Source organism: Lemur catta, chromosome 1 (assembly GCF_020740605.2).
Source record: "Lemur catta isolate mLemCat1 chromosome 1, mLemCat1.pri, whole genome shotgun sequence".
Classification (NCBI taxonomy): Eukaryota; Metazoa; Chordata; class Mammalia; order Primates; family Lemuridae; genus Lemur; species Lemur catta.
In genome coordinates, this window is record NC_059128.1 from 165002079 (window position 1) to 165022393 (window position 20315).

Here is a 20315-nt window from a genome sequence, read left to right on the forward strand (position 1 = left end):
CTTTCGGTTTCCCGAGGGTCCAAGGGGCTGGGACCACAGCCTGGTCTGCAAGCCCCGCTCCGATTGGCTGCCGTCGGTCGCGTCGCTCCGCCCCAATGAGACTAGGTTCCGCCCCTGGGCCCCGCTGGGATTGGCCCTTGCGGCCCCGCTCGTGCTCGGATTGGTCTGCGGTGAGACCCGCCCACCTACTCACGTGGCCAAAGGGACAGCGCAGGGGCAGCGTCCGGCCATGGCCGGGGCGCGCAGGCTGGAGCTGGCCGAGGCCCTGGCGCTGGGGCCTGGGTGGCGGCATGCGTGTCACGCTCTTCTCTATGCTACAGACCCTGGCATGCTCTTCGGCCGCATCCCGCTGCGCTACGCCGTACTGGTGAGGAGGGGGCGCTGCCGGTCACTCCCCCCCTGCCCTGCACCCTCCCTGGGGCGTTTCCCTGGGGCGTCTCTGCCTATACCCGCTTCCTCCTCCCGCAGATGCAGATGCGCTTCGATGGGCGCCTGGGTTTCCCCGGTGGCTTCGTGGACACGCAGGACAGCAGCCTGGAGGACGGGCTCAACCGCGAGTTGCGCGAGGAGCTGGGTGAGGCGGCCGCTGCCTTCCGCGTGGAACGCGCTGACTACCGCAGTTCGCACGCAGGGTCTGGGCCGCGCGTGGTGGCCCACTTTTATGCCAAGCGTCTGACGCTCGAGCAGCTGTTGGCAGTGGAGACTGGCGCAACACGAGCCAAGGACCACGGGCTGGAGGTGGGGCCAGTCTGGGACCCTGTCCCATACCTGATTTCCCTTCCCCCCAGCGTTTTCCCTACCCCTGGAAACCATCCTGGGAGGGAGGAGAGAGGTCTTTGCTGCTCTGACCTTGCCCTCTTTCTCATTTTCTTGGTTTAGTTTCATCTTGGTCATCTCTAATTTGGATGATACTGCCAACCTCGGCTCCCTGCAAGGTCTCTCTCCACCATCCCTTTCCTGGGCTCTGGAGAGAGCTTTCTATACTATACCCATCCTAGTCTCTCTACTTCTCTCTATTGATAATGTGATCATGGCTAGGCATCCACCCTTGTCCCTTATTGTCGAGCCTCTGTTTTCCTTAGGAAGATGTGGCCCTAATATTTAAGGCTAGGGGAGTAGGGAAACATTGTATATGAGGCCGGTTCTCAAATTTTGACAAGGATCAGAATCATCTGGGGGAGATTTTTACAACAGTAGCTACTACCAAAACTGCTTGGGGAAGAGGGCGGAAACTGGGAATTTGCATTTTTCAAATGTTAGAAAATAATGCTAATAGAGGTAACCTAAATACCACATTTTGACAACCAGTCCTATAGAGCTATGTATGCATCCTTGAGGCAGGAGCCACTGAAGTTGAACAGTAAGCTGAATAGCCTATCTTTGGTCATTTGCCTGTACTGGGTCACACCCACTAGGCTTAGTGAGGTATGAGGTTAGGCCTGGTTCTGCTTCATGTTAAAGGGTGAGGTCTCTGCTCTAAAATATCTGCTGGAGAAAGGGTAGAGTTAATGGGATCAGCTACCTGTGGTCCCAGTGTGTCCTGTTTCCTTCCTTTTACAGGTGCTGGGCCTGGTTCGGGTACCACTGTATACCCTGCGGGATGGTGTGGGAGGCCTGCCTACCTTTCTGGAGAATTCCTTTATTGGTGCTGCCCGGGAGCAGCTACTGGAAGCCCTCCAGGATTTGGGACTGTTGGAATCTGGCTCAGTCTCAGGCCTTAAGTTCCCAGCTCGTCACTAGAGGCAACCCTCCGTGGACCCATGGAACCTGAGATAAGGACCTTGGTACTAAAGAGGGAGGGAGGGAAAGGAGAATGTTTTCTCTTCTGGCCTAAGAGATGATAGATGATATCAGATTAAAATAAGGATCAGTGTGTACAGTATGTTTTGAGCAGCAGACCCTCCAACTCAGGGCATCAGAGGCAAAAATCCACAGCTCATGCCAGGGGCTCTTGCAGATTTTCATAGCCTGCCTCCTCTTTGTATGTTTGCACACACAACCTCACACCTATCCCCCTTCGAGTCTTGTTTGTCCAGGAAGTAGCGTTTGTTACCATACCCTGCTCCTTGATGGCAAGGATCTTCCAAAGCAATAGCAGGTCTCTCCCCACATTCCTCTGTGGCTGCTCTCCAGCGTCTAGCCCAGTCTATATTTGGTGGGGAGGATAGAGAAGCAGAGGACCCTCTTTGCTTTCTGAAAGTAGTCATACCCTTGTCTGAGGGTTGACCAAAGCAATTGGCTTCTAAAAGGTAGGAGAGGGTCTCAGCCAGTCCCCAATCCTTTTCTTCCCCTGAAATTGAGGAGAAGGAGTAATGAAGTGGCTAGGTCTCCTTGAACTTAGCATGGACCTGAGACCTACGAATCCTGGTGCCTCTCCTCCGGAGCTTTCATCCTGGGACCCCTTAGACTCTGGGGACATCAGAAGGGAACTGACCTAACCCCTGTCTAGCCCTGTTGTGCCAAAAAGAGCCTTCCATTATAGAAAGAGACTTATAGCTTGGCCTTGAGGTTCTTCACTTCTTTCAGCAGATATTTATTTTGTACCTATTAAATGCCAGGTAGTATAAAAGATGCAGAGAGTCATAGGCCCTTGCTTTCCAAGACTCTAGAGCAGGGGTGAGCAAATATTTTTTAAAAGGGCCAGGGTATAAACATTTTAGGCTTTGTGGACCACATGGGTTTTTTTGGCAACTAATAACTCTGCCGTATCAAGAGCACACAGACAATTCATAAACAAATGAGTGTGGCTCTGTTCCAGTAAAACTTTTAAAAAAGCAGCTGGCCAGCCTCTGGGCCATAGGTTGTCAATGCCTGTTCTAGAAGAGAAGAGAAGATTAATCATTTTAATTGTAATGCCTACTTACTTGTTACTTAACTATTGAGAAGGAAATAAACAAGGAACTGATACAGTCTCACTTTCGTACTTTTAACTTTTAGTATGAGTGGTCTAAAGGGCCCTCCTTGGGGAACATATAAGCTGAAGGAGGAGAAGGAACTAGCCAGGTAGAAGTGTGGGAAGAATATTCCAGAGAGAAGCATGTGTGAAGGCCCTGAGGTAGACAGAATCTTAGCAAAACATCCCAAATCTTAGTGCTTCCAACAACAAACATTTTATTGTATTTCAAGATTTTATGGATCAGAAATTTGGATGAGGCCCAGTTGGGTAATTCTGTTCTACGTGACTCTAATACAGATTGCCAGAAGAGGCCAGATGGTATTGAACTTGTGTATAGGAGCTATCTGGAGTATCCAAAAAAGCTCCAGTCACAGGATTGGCCCCTTGGTAGGGATGGCTGGAAGGCTGAACTCAAGTGGGGCCAGAATTCCCATATTTGGCCTCACCAACACAGTGGTCTTGGTAGATGAATTTCCTACACAGTGACTCAAAGATCCCAGAGAACTCTAAGTCTACCCAAGATTAGAAGGTAAGGAACTTAGACTCCATTTCTTGATGAGGCATGAGGAGTGGTGCAGAAGACTAGCAAAGAATTGGTAGCCAACTTCAACCTAGTGGGGCATGTTCTAGAAATGGGAAAAAGCCAGTGTGATTAGACTACAGCAGGCCAGGGGAGATACAGCTGGAGAGGTAGGCGGGAGCCCAGTGTGACAGGGCCCTACAGGCCATGTGGAGGGGCCTGGTCTATGTTTCAAGGAAGCCAACCCCAGTGTTGTGTGGAACATGGACTGGAGGGGCTAGGAGAGTACGGAGGAGACAGAGGGAGCTGCCACTGTAGCTCACATGGGAGATGCTGATGATCTGGGCCAGGCTGGGGGAGGAGGCAGTGGAGATGGGCAGAGACGATGTGTTTGAGAGACACTCTGCTAGTGGCAGTGACAGGAGCAGTGGTGGACTTGTGGGAGGAGGGAGGTGAGGAAGAAAGAGGATTAAAAGATGACTTGTAGGTTTTGTGTGAAGGCACAAGTTATAGAAGAAGGGATAGGCTGAGGGGTGGGTGAAAAAGCTTTGGAAGAAAACAGGATCAAGGTAGGCACTGGGGCATGTTGAGACATGAATTTGTCAGTCATCTGCATAAAGACAGTCTGAAAACTTTATTGGACTAGATGAGGCGGTCCATGGAGAGGGAAAAAGAAGAGGGCTAAGGACAAGCCCCTTGGAAGTCCACCCTTAAGCTTTGGGTGGAGAAGGCAGGTATGTAGAAGGAGACCAAGAGGAGAGGGGATGCTGTTTAAGAAAGTAGACCATGCAGAGTACTGCTGAGGGTTTCAATAAAATAAGGACAGAACTATCCACTGGATTTAGAAGCATGAGGTGTCTGATGACCTTAATGGGAGCAATTTGAGGAAGGGGTGGGTGCCAAGGCAGACTGGAATGGGTTGAGCGAATGGAAACTGGGGGAGGGGGCAGTGTGAGCAGTTGGTTGTAAAGGGGCATAGAGTGATAACTAGAGAAGGCTGTGGAGTCAAGGGTGTGTTTGAGGTGGGGGTCAGAGCACGTGGATGTTGATGGCAACGGTCCAGATGGCGAGTGGAGAGAGCTGGGGGGTGAAGAGAGCGATTCTTGAGGGCCACAGTCCATGAGAAAGGAGTGATGGGACATCTATGAGGACGGGAGACAATCCTGCAGCATAATGGGCTCCAGAACAAAAGGATGGGGCAAGTATAGAGCATTAGGATGGTGAAATGAATGGTGGATGGTAACGGAGTTTGAATGTCTTCTTGGTGAAATGAAGTGAGAACATCAGCTGTATGTGAGTGGAGGATGTTCTTGGAAGGTATGACGTGAACATTCACCTTGGTATGGAAAAGCAAGTTGATTAAGGAAACATAGCGGAACGGTAGGACAAAGCTGAGCTACGACATGGTCAGTTTAGGATAGTGGATACACAGTGGTATGTGTGCGTTTGAGGGGTTTGTATACTCACCTGTCTTCCCCTCATCGGAGTTTAGCAGCTGGGATGGAGAGACTTACTGCAGATCTGGGTTTTGCCTGAGCAGTACAAAAAAGGGAGACAGATGCCAGGGAGTTAAGATGACATGCACAGGAGAAATTGTAGTGATACAATGTAGAGTCTAAAGTTTAATGTGGCTGAGATGGGAAAAGAAGATAGGAGGTGAAATTGGAAAGATCTTGATGGGGGAGAAACTCCAACATGGTGAAGAGTTGGGTGGGAAGTTGTATTTTAGCCAGAGAGGAGTGGTGTGCAAATTGAGAGGCAGAGCAATCTCGAGTAGAGGGAGAGCCTTCGGTCGTACCTGGGATGCCTGGGCAGAGCTAGGAGGTTAGGCACAAAATGATGGAATGCAGGGATAGTGAGGCCAGAGGTGAGGAAGACCATCCAGGTAGGTCATGAGGGAAGAAACCCAGAGATGTTGAGAAGTAGTGTGACCTAGGAGCCAGCATCCTTGGTGAGCAAGAGAAGTGACCAATGGCAGCTGCCAGGAGGAGAAAATGCTTGTGACAGGACGGCACCTCCCAGGAGAGGGGCTTTTGAGGAAGGGAGGGTGGGTGGTGGTCTGGAAGCTCAATGCAGAACCATGTGGGCTCCACTGGCAGTTCTTGCCCTTTGAAGAATGAGGGTGGCTGGTAGAAGACTAGCTGTGGAGATCACATAGATCCTAGAGGGGCTGATTACTCTGCCTTTTTCTCCTAACCTAGCCCTGACCCCTTCGTCAACCATTATCTAGAATAAACTGTCAGGGTAGGCTGGTTGGTGGTAATGGACATTGGAGTGGCTCTCAAGGGCCCAGCCTGTACCAGCTTCATCTGGGCCCACTGCCATCTCTGAAGGGAGGCAGGACCCTGAGGCTGGGAGATCAGGGCGGCTCACCCCTGACTGCACCACTACCATACCCCTTACCTCAGGGTCCGGTCCTAGGCAAATCAGGACCCAGAACTCATCCTGGGGTGTGATCTGGGCCAGCCGTGAGTACCATATTCAATTCTGGTTTTTTTGTTTGTTTGTTTGTTTAATATTCTGGAAATGGATAATGGGGAGAAGCCATGTGTTTCCTGTGTCATCCCACAAATATACCGTCCAAGTCTGCAGATTACTTCTCAGTGAGCCAGCCTCAAAGCGTTTTATTGCTGTGGGGTTTGGGGTTTGAGTTCCTTTCTCTCACCTAGTCCCTGCAGTGGACAGGCAGGTGGGAGGTGATAGAAGCTCAGACTCTGCATTTTTCTTCCTCTGACCCTCCTGGGGTTTGAGTAAAGCCAGGGAGGATGGCCACTTAAGCTTTCCCAATCATCTGGGATGGAAAGAAGTTGGAAGCTCTTTTTAGTCTTTGACTCCCCAGGAAGTGCTGTGATGAATTTCAGCCAAGCACTTGACCTCCTTCTCCTTATCTGGTTGATGAGCTGTGATTCCTGTGGTGAGGGTCAAATGAGGCAGCACATGGGATAGGCTTGGAGAGATGTTCCCAGCACTATTTAAGTACAGGATGCCACGTTTGCTTCCTGCTTCTTAGCACGTTTGTTTCATGGAATGTGAGTGGCCCCTGCTACCTCTCCCCATACACATATTTCTCTCTTTCAGCATAATTGGGAGGATGCTCCCACTTTTCAACATTGTATTTTTCCCTCAAGTGTGCTGCTGCTGGTTCAGGGTAAACACTTTCAGGCTTCACGCTGTCCTGAGCCAACTACTTCTCGGTCCCTCAGTTTCTGGCAAAGCTGCAGCTTCTCAGCTGGAACATTTGAGGACAGAGTGTCTGCCTCCTTCCCCACTTACTTGGGCCCAGTGAAACCGACAGACAAGGGGCAAGGAGAGGGGGGAATGAGAGGTTTTCTATGATTTCAGTTTATTAACAGAAACATTTTTAAAACCCTGTATCTCAAACAGAAAAATGAACAGGCGGCAAAGGGCAAAAATACAGGGAAAAACTTTTAGACTATGCAAATGTTGGATGGCATCAGAATTTGAGCCAAAGAAAAGATGCTGGACCTTCCACCCTTCAGAAAAGTGCAGAAGAGCTGGAGCTGAGTGGCGTATACTTAACACTCAATTCTGAGGAAGAGGAGTATAGGAAGGGCAGAGGGAAGGGAAACTGCCCCATGGTCTTAAGGTCCCAGATCCCACAAAGAAAAACCACATGGCCTTCTCTCTGGTCCCCCGACTTCCTTTCTGACTTGGCCAAATGTGGCAGTTCAGGCTCCCTCCAGGGGTGGAGGCAGTACCACAGAGGCCAGATGGGCAGAGAGGAAAACTCAAAGTACCTCTTACACTCACGAAGCAGCAATAGCAAAACGACATACTGAAGGACGTGCAACACCTAAAGGAAGCTCCTCACCAAACAGCTCCCAGACAGAGGGAATGTATCTGAGACAAATTGGGTTTGTTTTCATCTGCCCAATGGGAAGGCAAACACTAAAGCACTTGGTGTTTACGGGGAGAAAGGTTTATTGTCAGGCGGCCTGAACAGGAAGACAGGAGTAGGAATCAAATCTGCCATTCCCCTGAGCTGGAGGTTGAGGCAAGTTTTATAGTCAGAGAATAATGATGTGTGATCTGACTGGATCCTGCCATAGGGTAATGCCAAGGCTTGATCTGTCTGGAGCCTGGATCGTGCTATACAGTGTCCGCTTCTTAAATCACTCCTGGATCTTTGGTTCAGGCACTTAGGATCCACCTGCGATTGCACACTGGGTTCATCTGGGCATGCCCAGGTTACATGACCTTCAACCTGGGGGTCCATGGCAACTGAAAAACAACTCACAACTTTGTTCCATAAAAGTTGAAACCGAGCACCCTGAGGTTGTTACACGAGTCTGTGTGTCTAGGCCTTTCTCCACAGTGCCCTGCTCACCCTGATGCACAGATGCAAACCCAAACTGCCCCCATCCCTTCACCGTGGGCATGTTACCCTCCACAAGCATTCTCAGCTGATGCAGTGGCAAAGGATGCCCTCCTTCCATGCAGGATGACAACCCCTGGCCAGAGTTTTCAACAATTATAGAAGCCCCTGGAGAAAGAAGTCCCAGGCAGGACTGTTCTCACTCACAGTCCCAGAGCTCCCACTGTCTTCAGGTGTCTGAAACACAGAGCTAGTACATTCAGAACATCCTGTTATCCAGCACTGATTTCAGGCTGTGGATGTAGGCAAGGGCCAGGTGAACAGGGAGGGGAGAACAGGTGACTGATCCCCTGCTTGTTTGTGAGCCAAAGAGCAGAAGAATTGCCTCCAATTAACTTAAGTAAACAGGAAATATCCACATTTGCTCTGTTCCAAAAATACTACCAAATAGAAAGGGATGTGAACACCATATGTAAATGATAAAGAGCATTCTCTGGAAGGTGTATTCTGAGGAGCAGAAGCAATATTTGCTCAGGGAGTTGAAGCAGATCATGGACACTGGAATGAGATGAAAGAAAAGACAGACATGCAGCAACAGCCGGCAGCACCAAGGAGAGGAGGTGGGGAGATGATCTCTCTAACAGAGGACTTAACATTGTGCTAGAAACAGCAAAGAGCATCATCGACTCTGGGAAAAGCTACCTCTGATGTGGAGAGCAGGCTTGAGAAAATCCCCTAGAACCCTAAGAAAAGGACAAACCTAAGCGACCAGAGAGAACATGGTAGATATAGAGATCAGACAACCGAAATCCAGAGTTTGGTTGATTGATAGAAGGAAAATATTAACAGACAGAACACATGTTGGTAGGAACAACATTTTAGAGGGAACCAAAAGAAAACTTCCCTAAACTGAAGGATGCCACATCGCAGGCTGGCAGTGCTCACTGTGTTGGGGGCGGGGTAGGAGATAAAAACTGAAAAAAAAAAAAAAAAAAAAAATCAGAATATTTTTCATGTCAAGGACATTTGTAAGGTAGGAGGGTTAGGTCACTGGCAATAGTGAAAACTTCATATCAATCCAAACTGAAATTCAAAAAGCATGGATATTACCCATGTACTTTATCTGGAAAACAATTCATGTGGTTTATTTTTTATTTATTTATTTTTTTAGCAATGTACCACCTGAATCAAAAGTAAAGAACTGACGAACAGGAAAATTATAAGAAATATGTGAGCCGGTTTTGAGCAGTGTCTCCTATTATGTACAAATTCAGTGCTATGTAATTGTGTTAATCATGGCTGTCAAACAATGTTACCAATTGAGAGGAAATACGTGTAATGTAAAACTTAATAATTTGATTAATATGCTAGTGACAAATTCTAGATCATTGTAGTAAAAGATAGTATGGAGGACTGAGAGTGAAACAAAAATGTGCTAATTTTGCTGGGGAAATGAGACAGTACTGATTGATTTCTGAAAGTGGTAAGACTCTGAATTTCAGTATTTCACAGGAGATGCCAGAGCAATATGATTCTGGCTGAATGTGAAAGAATGGCAAAGAATGCCAGGAATTACAGTCAAAAAGTAAGAAATCATCATGATATTAATACCAAAATTCAGTGTCAAAAGCACTAGAATTCTTTAATTGATCAAGAGATTATCCACAATGATCATATTACCACCAATTTCAGATTATGTACAACATAATCTGCTGGAAATATACGGAGAAATTAACAGATTAATTTGAGAAGAGTACAAACACATTTCCTTCAGTCCTTCAACAGATAAAATGCCAAAGTATAAATATGGATATCTAGGAACTGAATAAAACTAAAAAGTCTGTGGTGATGACAATCAACATTTTGGGAGTACCTAGTGTGGCAGGCACTAGTCTAAGCTCTTTGTGTATTAACATATTTAATCTTCTAAAACAACCTTATTAGGTAGGAATATTATTATCTCCATACTCCAAGTCGAAAAAAAAAAAAACCCAGGCACAACAATCAACCATATAATTAATATATTAATACTTTGCCTAAAAGATAAATAACAAAGTCTGCAACTACTTCCAGCAGAGAATATACCTTGAAGCGTCCAGGAAACATTTACCAAGTTAGTTTTATATTAGATCATATATTAATAAACCTCAGTAAATCTTCCCCGTGCTTCTATAGCCCTAGAAAATGATAGAGCACATACTATGTTCTGTGAGCCCCATGTAGAAAAACAGAAATAAATTACAGGGGTAGGCACTCTGAAATGGCCTTGCGTTCTTTATGCTTTTTCGTACTGGCTGAATGTATTACAAAAGGTATGGATTGTATGATTATAAAATGACTTGTTAAAAAATAAAAAGGATGAACCAGAGGCATCTAACTTAAAAAAAAGAAATTTAAAAAATAAAAATAAAAAAATAAAAAGGAATTTTTTGTGTGTGTTTGAATTTATAGAAACCAGCCCAAACAAATCTAAAGAAACAAGAAAAGGATTCAGGGGCGGGTGTGGGACCCACACCAGGAAGACACTGAGGTAATTTGCAGAGTGGAGGCAAGATCTGTTGTCCAGCCCAAATGAACAAAGTCAAAGTGGAGCCTGATGGACTGAGTGTGTCACGTGCTCACGTGGAGCCTCCCTGTGCTGACTGGACATACGATGTGACTGGCGGGGCCTGGGTCCTCTGCCCTCACTGTGGCCAGGGGAGTGGAGAGCTGTGATTGGCAGCGTCACCAGATCAAGATCTGGGGAAGGAGCATTTCTCTGTGGGAGGAGGCAGAGTGTGACACCTACACAAGTGGGAAAACAAGGCCAGGTGTTCCACCGTCCCCTTTGTTCCAACAGGGGCCTCGTCCACGTGACTCCTTAACACAGCCAGTAGAAACTGAGTCTCTCTCTTCAACCCTAAGCTTTGCTCCACATTGCTGGTTAGTCTCCACTAGGATCATACTGTTCCACGGAGGCATTTCACTTGCATTTTTAATCACCTTCTCTTTAGTTTCTTACCCTCCAACCCACTAGGGCTAAGAAGGGCATTTCATTCATCTCAGGCTTCCCGGCAATGCGATTTCCACTCCCCTTTTCCCTTGCCACTGCCCCTCTGCTCCCCACCCCTCCACCCTCACACACATTTTGCCTCTCTAGCTGTGACTCTGCGTTTCTTATTTTTGCTGTCACTTCCTAAGGGAAGCATGCTTTGACCCGGACCTTCCAGACCAGATTATTTTCACCCAGGCACCTTTTCTTCAAATCGCTTATTGCAGATTTTTATCATTCATTTGTGTGTGACTCTTTGATTAGTATATGTTGTCCTCATATACTCATCGGTGTTCTTGGTTAGAAACAACAGAAATGGATGCTGGTGTATTTATGGAACATTTTAATTTATCAGAAAAGCATTGGGAAGCTCACAGTTTCGATGGGAGGCTGGAGAACCAGGATGAGGCAGGAACGAGTGTTGGCGAGGCACAGCCAGCATCTTGCCAGGGATAGTAGGCTTAGGGTGCTGCAACCTGAGCCTTCCCCACTGGACAGTGGCCATTATGCCGTTGGCACCACCAGTGGTCACTACATTCATTACTATGCCACTGGACCCTTAACTCTGATCATCTGCTCTATGTCAGTCATGAGAGCCTCACCATTTCTTTGGGCTAAGTCTGATTTGGCTTCCCAGGATAAGCTGGGCTCATTGAGGAAGAGATGGATCTATTAATAGACTCCGTGCCCCTCACTTGCACTGGTCCTCTCCTAGGAAAGCCAAGTACAGTAAGTTCACAGGATCGCATGTATTTGTAAAATTTACAAAAATATGAGTTGTGCATCTCGATCAGTTTAGACTCCTAATTCTATCTATTCCAACTTTGTGACACTTCTTTTCCTACCAGGTGGCACTGGAGTGGTCTCGGGAATTGTTAATATCTGGTTAAAAGAATGTTGAGGTGGAGAATCGTATGTGGTTGGAGTGTGATAGATGTATGTGGTTCTGTGCATATTTATGTGACTGCTAGCTGTTCCAGCGTAGGAGAGGCTCCCAGGAATATCCTGAGCATAACTGTGCGATGTCACATAAAAGTACAGGGCCAGAGATCATATTATGAGACAAGTGTGCCTTGTGGCATCCAGCCTGGAAGTATGAGGAGAAAGGAGGAGAAACAAGATTTGAAATTAATATTGCCAGAAGGTATTCGGTGGACATTCTTTCATAGAACAATCTTACAGCTCATATATAAAAAAAACAAACAAACTAATAAACCAACAGGAAAACTTGAGAGAAGTTTTTTTACATTTCACAAAAATTCTAAACATTTACATGACATTACCAATGACAAGTTGTGAAACCAAAAGAAACTATCAGTAATTAAAAACATATTTTGATTACCATCCTAGAGGAAAAACTGAATAACCTTCCAATTCACTATATAGAAAATGATGGTATAAAATTGTCATATGAAGTGTAATCAAACAGTATGCAACCAAAAAATAGGGGAAAAAATATTATAAAGGAATATTAGGTAATTAATTATAATTTTATGTTATTTTTCTGGATTTGGTCATGTTTGTGGTATTTTTAAGCTTTTTCAAGTTGTAATTTGTTGTGAATTTATATCCTAAGTCAATCTGTCCTTTCATACCTAATTGTGGCTTTTTTTTTTCCCCTTAAAGAGTGTTCCCAAAGTTGTATCAGGTTCAAGCCTCACAAACCCTAGTCCTGCCCAGGCATTGAGGCCTGGCGCCCTTTGCTATTGGGATGGAGGGAGTGGAGCAGAAGTTAGCTCTTTGCTGTCTCACATCCCCTGAGGACCCTCACGCCAGGGCTGAGACCCAAAGGAGAAAGCTGGGATATAACTAAATAGGGAAATAACTTTCATCTGTTTGACTTTTTTTTTTTTCAGTTTCTAGAACTAACTCAAATTATTCCTTGTTTATGCAATAGATGATAATTTATTTAAATTTTCTGTCCTAGGCCTTAGAGGTGATGAAAAGGACAGAGTCAGGGAAGAGAGAGTAGCTGAATCCCAGTGAGCATAAGTGTCGGGGCAACACTGGTGTCTGAACTTCCAGCCTTTCCTTGGTGCTAGTGTACTTGGAAGTCACGTGGAGGAATTAGTGTCTCTAAGGCAGTTGTCCTCCATGGGAGTGACATCCCTCCTTAAAAGGTGTGTTCCAGTTACTATTGGCATGTAACAAATCATCTCAAAGTTTATTGGTTTAGAATAACTACAATTCATGGTTGCAGTCAGACGGAGGGTGGCAGTTGAGCAGCTGGAGGGTGGCCAGGCACCTCTCTCCCTTTAGATAGTTTTAGGGCTTCTCTTATGTTGGCTAGTTTGGCTTCCTCGCAGCATGGCCGCCTTAGAGCAGTGAGACAGCTTACATGGCAGGTCCGGGCTCCAGCATGACTGTTCCAGCAAGCAAGGTGGAAGTTGCATGGCCCTTTCTGACCCAGCCTCAGAAGTCATGCCACTTCTGCCACATTCTACTGGTTACAAACTAGATGCAAACCCACACAGATTCAAGGGTGGGAGGACTAGGCCTCAAATCTTGAAAAAGGAGTGGCACGGTCTAGAAGATCATGTGGTACAGGAGACATTCTGTGGCCACCTTTGGAAAATACAGTCTGCCACAGGACATCTCAAAATGTCTGTTGCAAACAGGAGGTTTGGGGCTGAGCACCCTTATTGTAGGCCTACCCACCTCAGTCCATCACCCTAAATACTCTTCGGATGGATCCAAGCACAAATTTGACAGGATTAAAATTAGAGAGTGTCTGACAGCGGATCTTGCTCTGGTGCTTGCCTTGAAGCTCCTCCTTCTGCTTCTACCTCAAATGGGCCTGACAGGAATAAGTCTGCAGGAAGTGCCAAATCACAAATTAGAAATCTCTGGATGTCGGGCATGGTGGCTCACGCATGTAATCCCAGCACTTTGGGAGGCTGAGGCAGGAGGATCACTTGAAGCCTGGAGTTTAAAACCATCCTAGGCAACATAGACTGTAATCTCCACCAAAAATAAAAAATTAGCTCGGTGTGGTGGCACGCACCTGTAGTCCCAGCTACTTGGGAGACTGAGACGGGAGGACCACTTAAGCCCAGGAGTTTGAGATTGCAGTAAGTTATGATGACACCACTGCACTCTAGCCTGGGCGACAGAGCTGTCTTTAAAAAACAAAAGAAAAAATAAAGAAATCTCTGAACACAGGGTGGTGCTATGTAAAAAGTTGGAGGGAAAGTTCCAGATCTTGGACTTATTCTCTAAGTTTTAAAGCAGTGACATCATGCTGAGAAACGTCAGCTCTGTTTTACCACTGTTTCAGTAATTCTAGGAAACACATTTTTAAATCTCTGAAATCAGGATGAGCCTTAAAATTGATGCTGGTTTTTGGTCTTGACATAGTTGACATTTGCTGCATACGGCTTTAAAACTTTTGGAATGAACGGCGGCCAGCTCCAGAGGAAATCCCAGAGGCAAACGCGGAGAACTCATAAGAAATGTTGCAACACCATGGCTCTTGACGGCATGGAAGACAATGTTTTATAGAAGAACACAGACATCTACAATCCCAATTTGAAGAGATTCAAAGAGATGAATTCTGTGCAGAAGTTTTAGGGATATCTTAATGTATCTACTTTGCTTATATTTCTGTGTGTGTGCAAAAATGATCTATGATTAAAACCCACGTCTAAATAAATCTAAAAGAAAGATCTTTTTCAATGTATAAAAAATTTTTAAAATGCCTTCTAAATGATAAGAAAGCAGCATGCTATGGCTTAATGGCAGCATTTTTCTTTCTTAGTGGTGCCTAAAATAACAAGGCATGCGGTAATCAATGGCACCTTAAAGTGGGTAAAATGCAGAAGGGGATAAGCCTCATTTTTCACCTCAGACATGTCTGAAGTCCTACATGGCATCAAAGAAATAGCCCATGGTACACGGTGATATCTGAGAGATGAAAAATGCCAATGGCCAGTCTGATCCACCTGAGTCAGCACCTTGTACTTTAAGATCTGTTCAGATATTGACTTCAGTACATCATTTTCCAGACTAAGATCTCTGATCTGTCAAGATGCCTTCAGTTTTTTGGAGAAAGGAGCTGAATTTTTGAAAAGGGACACATGGTCTCTACAGGTATCAGGCACGTTGCTCTCAGGCATCACTGAGAAAATGTCAATCTTCTTCTGAGTAACATATTAATTACATTAAATACAGCTCATATGCTGTCCATTCCTGGAATGTCCCACTTTTCCCAAGCCCCCCTAATGCCTCCTTGTCTTTCAAAACTCATTACCCCTTTAGGGCAGCTTTTGCCCCTCTCCTCTGGGCTGCCATGGCAACCTGAGCATGCCTCCAATAGTACACATTGCACTGCCCAGGATTCTATCTTTAAATTGCTTTTGGCCCTACTAGAATATGGCTCTATTTCCCCAGCATCTGGCATGTTTCTTACAAAGTAGACTCAATAAGCACTCAGTAAAATGCTTACTGAATGCATGCCTCTTGAGAAGTCTTTGTTCTTATGGAGATTAAACAAGGCTCCATATAGAAGCTCATTTTGAATATTAATCTATATTAATTTATTTCCAAAGAGTTTTTTCACATTGTGTCAAACAACATTGGACTAGGATTTAAGTTTCTGTTATGAGGTCATGAAACTTGGCAACTTCCCTAACCTTGCCGGGTCTTGGTCTCCCCATCTTCTGTGAACCTGTCAAAGGTGCCCTACATTTTCCATTATTTAACACAGTGCTTGGCACATAGGATGCACTTAATAAATATTTGTTTGAATAAATTAATCAGTAAAATGAATGAAGACAAATGAAGGATTGGGCAAAGTTCCCTCTTTGGCTTCCTAATAATGCAAATAAACACTTCCCTTCACCCCATCCAATCAAAATGCTTATTAATTCTTAACCCATAGGATACAGTTCAACAAATAGGAGGCTGCTTGGAGGTATCCTAGCAACTTGTTACCATTACACTTCCTAATCATCAAATAATGGGTGCAGTAAGCGTTCCACCTAAAGTATAGGTTGAGGTTTGGAACTTAAAGCCATTCATATTGACTATTATGTGATAGGTTTTAGTGGTCCCTAAAGACAATCCTCAGATCCTCTTCCGCCTGTTGGCTGATATCCTTCAAAAATCATAGAGTATCCATGATATCTGAAATTCTATAATAAACCTTCTTAGTGTAAAGGTTTTTAGATCCTTCAAAAATCATACAGTATCCATGATTTTTTTCAGTAATGCCCAATATTAGAATAAATATCTTTATGTATTGGCTACATGGAGCTTTTAAAGATAACAGTGGTGAATTGAGAGGGTCATATTGCTTCAGTTTTATGATACCATTTTAAGGAAATTAAATTAGTAAATCATTGCTTCAGGTCTGCTAGAATGACAGCTGGTGATAGTTTGTCATACATTGGTAGTGGTGAGCAAGTTAGACCTGCAAGTTCATATATTATAGCTAAGTATATGACAAAAGTCTATGCTAGAAATCTCGGGATGGTAACATTTCTCTTGGAGCTGTCTACTGAATGTCTAGGTACTAAGCTAGTGTCACTCATTTATATCAGTGCACGAAGAAAGATCTGGAAGTATATTCTTTAAGTGGGGAAAAAGCACAAAATTTTAAGGATAAAAGGATAAAAATTGGGGGTGGGGGAGGAGAGAGAGAGAGAGAGGTTGCCAATATGGAAAAACAAAAAAAAAAAATCTTCAGAAGGAGGCATAGGGGACCTTGGATTTCATTAAATAACAATTAATTAATTGACACTCCATTAATTAGCAATTGCCACAATGATGCTATATAAGAACCACACAATCTCAACAGTGTGCAACATGGGCATTTATTTAGCTTATGTGTCTGCAGCCCTGCAGCTAGCCAGGAGTTAGCTGTTCTGGGCTGGCTTGGCTGGGACTGACTCTGCTGCACGCATTTCTCATCTTCCCCCTGGGACCAGCAGGCTAGATCAAGATGTTCTTCTCTTGGTCACAGCACTGAAGCAAGGAGCAATTACACAAGTGATTTTCCAACCTTTGGTCATACCTGCTTACCAATATTCCATTGGCCAAACAAGTCATATAGCTGAACCCAAAGTCAAGGGGCAGGGAAATATACTCTGCTTCTTAGTAAGAGGAACTGCAAAGTCACATATGTGGTAACAAGTAGGAATGGATACAGAGATGGGTGAAGAATTAAGACTGTTTATGCAGTTTACCCCATACACTAAAATGTAATTTATTTATAGCAGGTGTTATTTCCTTACATTTAAACCAGTAAACCAAGTCCATTGGAAGAATTATGGATTTTTCAGGTATCATTCAATACGGCTGAAAACCTCCCAGTTCAGTCTGTGGTCTGCATTCTTGTCATTCCCAGCTAGAACATTCTGGGCTTTCAAAAAACACCATTGAAAACTACTAGAATTATCCAATTGTTCCCCTCTTCTTATTTATTTTTGAGACATGAGCACCTGCGTGGTTCTGATTGAATTTCTTGCTAGGAGAGGGAAGCCTACTTCCTAGCTTTATGTCAGGTATATTTGTAAGTAAATGCTGCTAACTAATTGTGTGAGACCAAACAAGATGGACAGGTAGAAAAGTGCAGGTAAGTTCACTGATAAACGTCATCCCAAACTTCCTTAAACAAACCCATCTGCTCTTCCTTGTTGACAAGCAAGAAAGAGAAGATGGCCTTTTGAGGTTATCCCTGTAGAGGGTGTTGGCACTCACTTTAATTTCTACTAACCCATTCATTGGATAATGAGTGTTTATGCGTTTTGCCTGTCTGATTGCCTCATTGATATTGGATCAGTCAGGTGGGTGCCAGATCTAATTCTGATTCTGCATAACATTCTGAGCTTTTATTGCTTAATCACCATTCATGGAAGTAGCCAGAATGACCAGAATTACATAGCTCAAATGCAGTTCATGTACAAACAAGTGGCAAATTTAGGAATTAAATTCTACTTCAGCTGTGAAGAAAAATCATTTTGCTTAATTAAGACCATCTACTTATATTATGCATACCACTACATGGGATTGTGGGCTGAGACCCCTGTCACGAAATGTAGGAAGAAATCAAATACAGTTTTAGAAATGCAAACACATTTCTATTTGCTGATGGACATGCATTATTTATGAAGTTTTTGGTTATGAGTAACAGAAGATCCAATTTAAACCTTTTTAGCTTATATCTCAGAAATATATGGGTTTCTCAGAGGTATACGGGTTTCGGGATTACCTGATCCAGGGGCTCTATGATTCAGTTTCTCTCTCTCGCTGGACTCTAACGTATACGGTGAGGGCCCCACTCAAGGCTGCTTCCCCTTATATGTGCCCAAGGGGGAGTCCTTAGCTTTGCACTGATTGGGCCAGGCCTGAACCAATCCCTGTGGTCATAGGAAGGCTATGAGCTGATTGACTTAGGCCTGGGCAACCTAAAGCAGTCACTGTGCCAAGAGGAATAGGATTAAGTGAGGGGTCAATTCTGTTCCAATTTTGTGGCTGCTATTCAATGAGGAGGGAGGAGAACCACAGTGTCCAAATCAGCAATAATGGTGTCATGGAAAGCAGAACATTGTCTCCAAAATAAGTGCATGATTATTTTGTCAATTAAAGTAAAAGAGGCACAAAATGAAACTTGTATTGTTGTGCTTGATTTCCAACAATTCCCTGGAATTAAAGGATTTATGTGAAGCCATTTGTCCTCCTTGGCAGCCTCTTCACTTCCACCCCATATTTAATGAAACTGAAGTCAAATGGATTGTGCAGCTTAGATACCATGGTAACTCTATAGATAACATAGCCAATCTTGTGTCCGGAGCTGGGGGGGGTTTAGAATGCTTGGGCAGAGATAAAAGGGTCAAATGGCCTGTCCTCTGTCAGGCATAACCGTTTTGCTCTGAGGCAAAGCTGAATAGTCAAGCCTCAGCAGCAGTATCTCAAATGGTCAATTCAAACCAAAAGTCCCCTTACAAATTAGATGACTTTCTAAAGGGTGTTTTGAAACACTTATTTGCTTAAGTGACTATAAAATTAGTAATATGGTTAGGACTCAAATTAGTGGGCTAGTGCAGCCTTGCAAATTTATTTCATAGGCTCCACTTGGCCAGAATGTGGTTTTTGCATTGATTTGTGTCACCCTCAAAGCCAATATGTTATCAGGCCTTTTACAACTGACAAACCAGCCTTTTATACCATAATTCTTCTTCTTGGGGATCTGGAAGCATATTATAAACACTACCACCCTAGAATCCCTTGAGATTTTGTGTGTGTTGACACATGTATACGTAAGTACCATATGTGCGCACTTATGAACAGGAAATTGAGAGTCTACTATGTACAAGGTATTTCACCTAAATCATTTTATTTAGTCTGCAGTCACTGTATTTAACATGAGTCTCATTGTATAGATGATAAAACTGAGGCCTGGAGAGGTGAAATGATTTTCCAGCAGTCACAGAGCTAGTAAGTAGCAAAGCCTGAGTTGAGCTCAAGTGTCCCTGCCTCACTTGAGGACTTGAATTGTCACATTTTAACTTGCTCTTAGCTTTGCCTCCTTCCCCATCCACCTCTCCCCTGCTGACCTCCATATTCATTGACTCAATAAATATCTACCTAATACTTCTATATGTCACACACTGTTTTAGGTGCTAGAGGTGCAGCAGTGAACAAATAGATGAAAATCCCTGCCCTCACGGAGTTTATTGCATTTTAGTTGGATGGTTCCGTCATCCATGTCTTGATCTCCCAGTTTTCCCCCAGATATCCTTTTTCTTTAAACCATTCAGTGAATTCAAGACTTCCCTCCAAAATGTTACTTATCCTGAAATACAACTCCATTTGTCAAATTCCTAAGGATGATGGCAATATTCCTTTATTCTTCCTATCCGAGACACTCTTCACTGCCCTATTGTTTTGGTTTCAGAGAAAGTGGCCAATCCCTGCATTGGCTCCTTGCCGAGTGGCACATGGATACATGGGTATCGAGGGGCCCAATGGGTCAAGAGATGGGTGTCATGGGTCCTGTTTCCAGAGGAGCAGGTTCTGAGCCTGAGATTTGAGGGCAAAAGTTTGTTGAGAAGTGCCCTCAGGCACATATTAGGCAGACAGAAATGTTGAAGTATTATGCAACCGCAACAGAGGCCAATCCTACAGGGAGTTCTGGAGCTGGAATGGCCTCAGAGTCATCCCCAGTTGGTGTGAGAGGGCCAGGCCTTTGCACTCCTACATCAACCAGCTGTTATTCATAGATGCAGGCTGCCCCTGGGAAGCGAGTGACTCTGGGTGGGGTGGCTCTCTCTAGCCATGGCAATTCCCAGATGGGTCCCAGCTGAGTTCAGCCATCAACACAGCTGGAAACTGGGGAAGGAGTGCTTCAGTCTGGAGCGGTGGGTCTGGGCAGCACAGCACAGTCTCCACTGCAAGGGGCTTCTCACCTGGAAGCTGAGAGCGACATCTCTCTCCTCCCTGCCTTCCCTAGCTGGAACATTCTTACGGGCTCCTCACCTCCAGGTATTACTTCAGCGGGGTTTTGAAGAAACTCAAAAGGCCCTAAAACATG

The 20315-nt window shown here is 44.7% G+C and overlaps 1 protein-coding gene across 2 annotated transcripts; it reads left to right on the top strand.

Moving 5' to 3' along the window:
• The first annotated feature begins 201 nt into the window (after positions 1 to 201).
• LOC123628745 (U8 snoRNA-decapping enzyme) lies at positions 202 to 14425 on the top strand. Of its 2 annotated transcripts, none has more exons than XM_045538674.1 (3): positions 202 to 367; positions 469 to 738; positions 1561 to 2912. In XM_045538674.1, the coding sequence occupies exons 1-3, from the start codon at positions 230 to 232 to the stop codon at positions 1738 to 1740; spliced, it is 588 nt and encodes a 195-aa protein (XP_045394630.1). In that variant the 5' UTR covers positions 202 to 229; the 3' UTR covers positions 1741 to 2912. The 2 variants fall into 2 exon arrangements, with proteins under 2 accessions (XP_045394630.1, XP_045394637.1); XM_045538681.1 differs by lacking the exon at positions 1561 to 2912 and adding an exon at positions 14141 to 14425 and having other exon boundaries at positions 209 to 367.
• Positions 14426 to 20315: the final 5890 nt, after the last annotated feature.

Excerpts from the sequence above, each read along its gene's own strand:
- LOC123628745 (XM_045538674.1), top strand. The coding sequence starts at position 230 with ATGGCCGGGGCGCGCAGGCTGGAGCTGGCCGAGGCCCTGGCGCTGGGG. Across the intron at positions 368-468 it reads CGCTGCGCTACGCCGTACTG|ATGCAGATGCGCTTCGATGG; the intron begins GTGAGGAGGGGG and ends CTCCTCCCGCAG. Across the intron at positions 739-1,560 it reads CCAAGGACCACGGGCTGGAG|GTGCTGGGCCTGGTTCGGGT; the intron begins GTGGGGCCAGTC and ends TTCCTTTTACAG.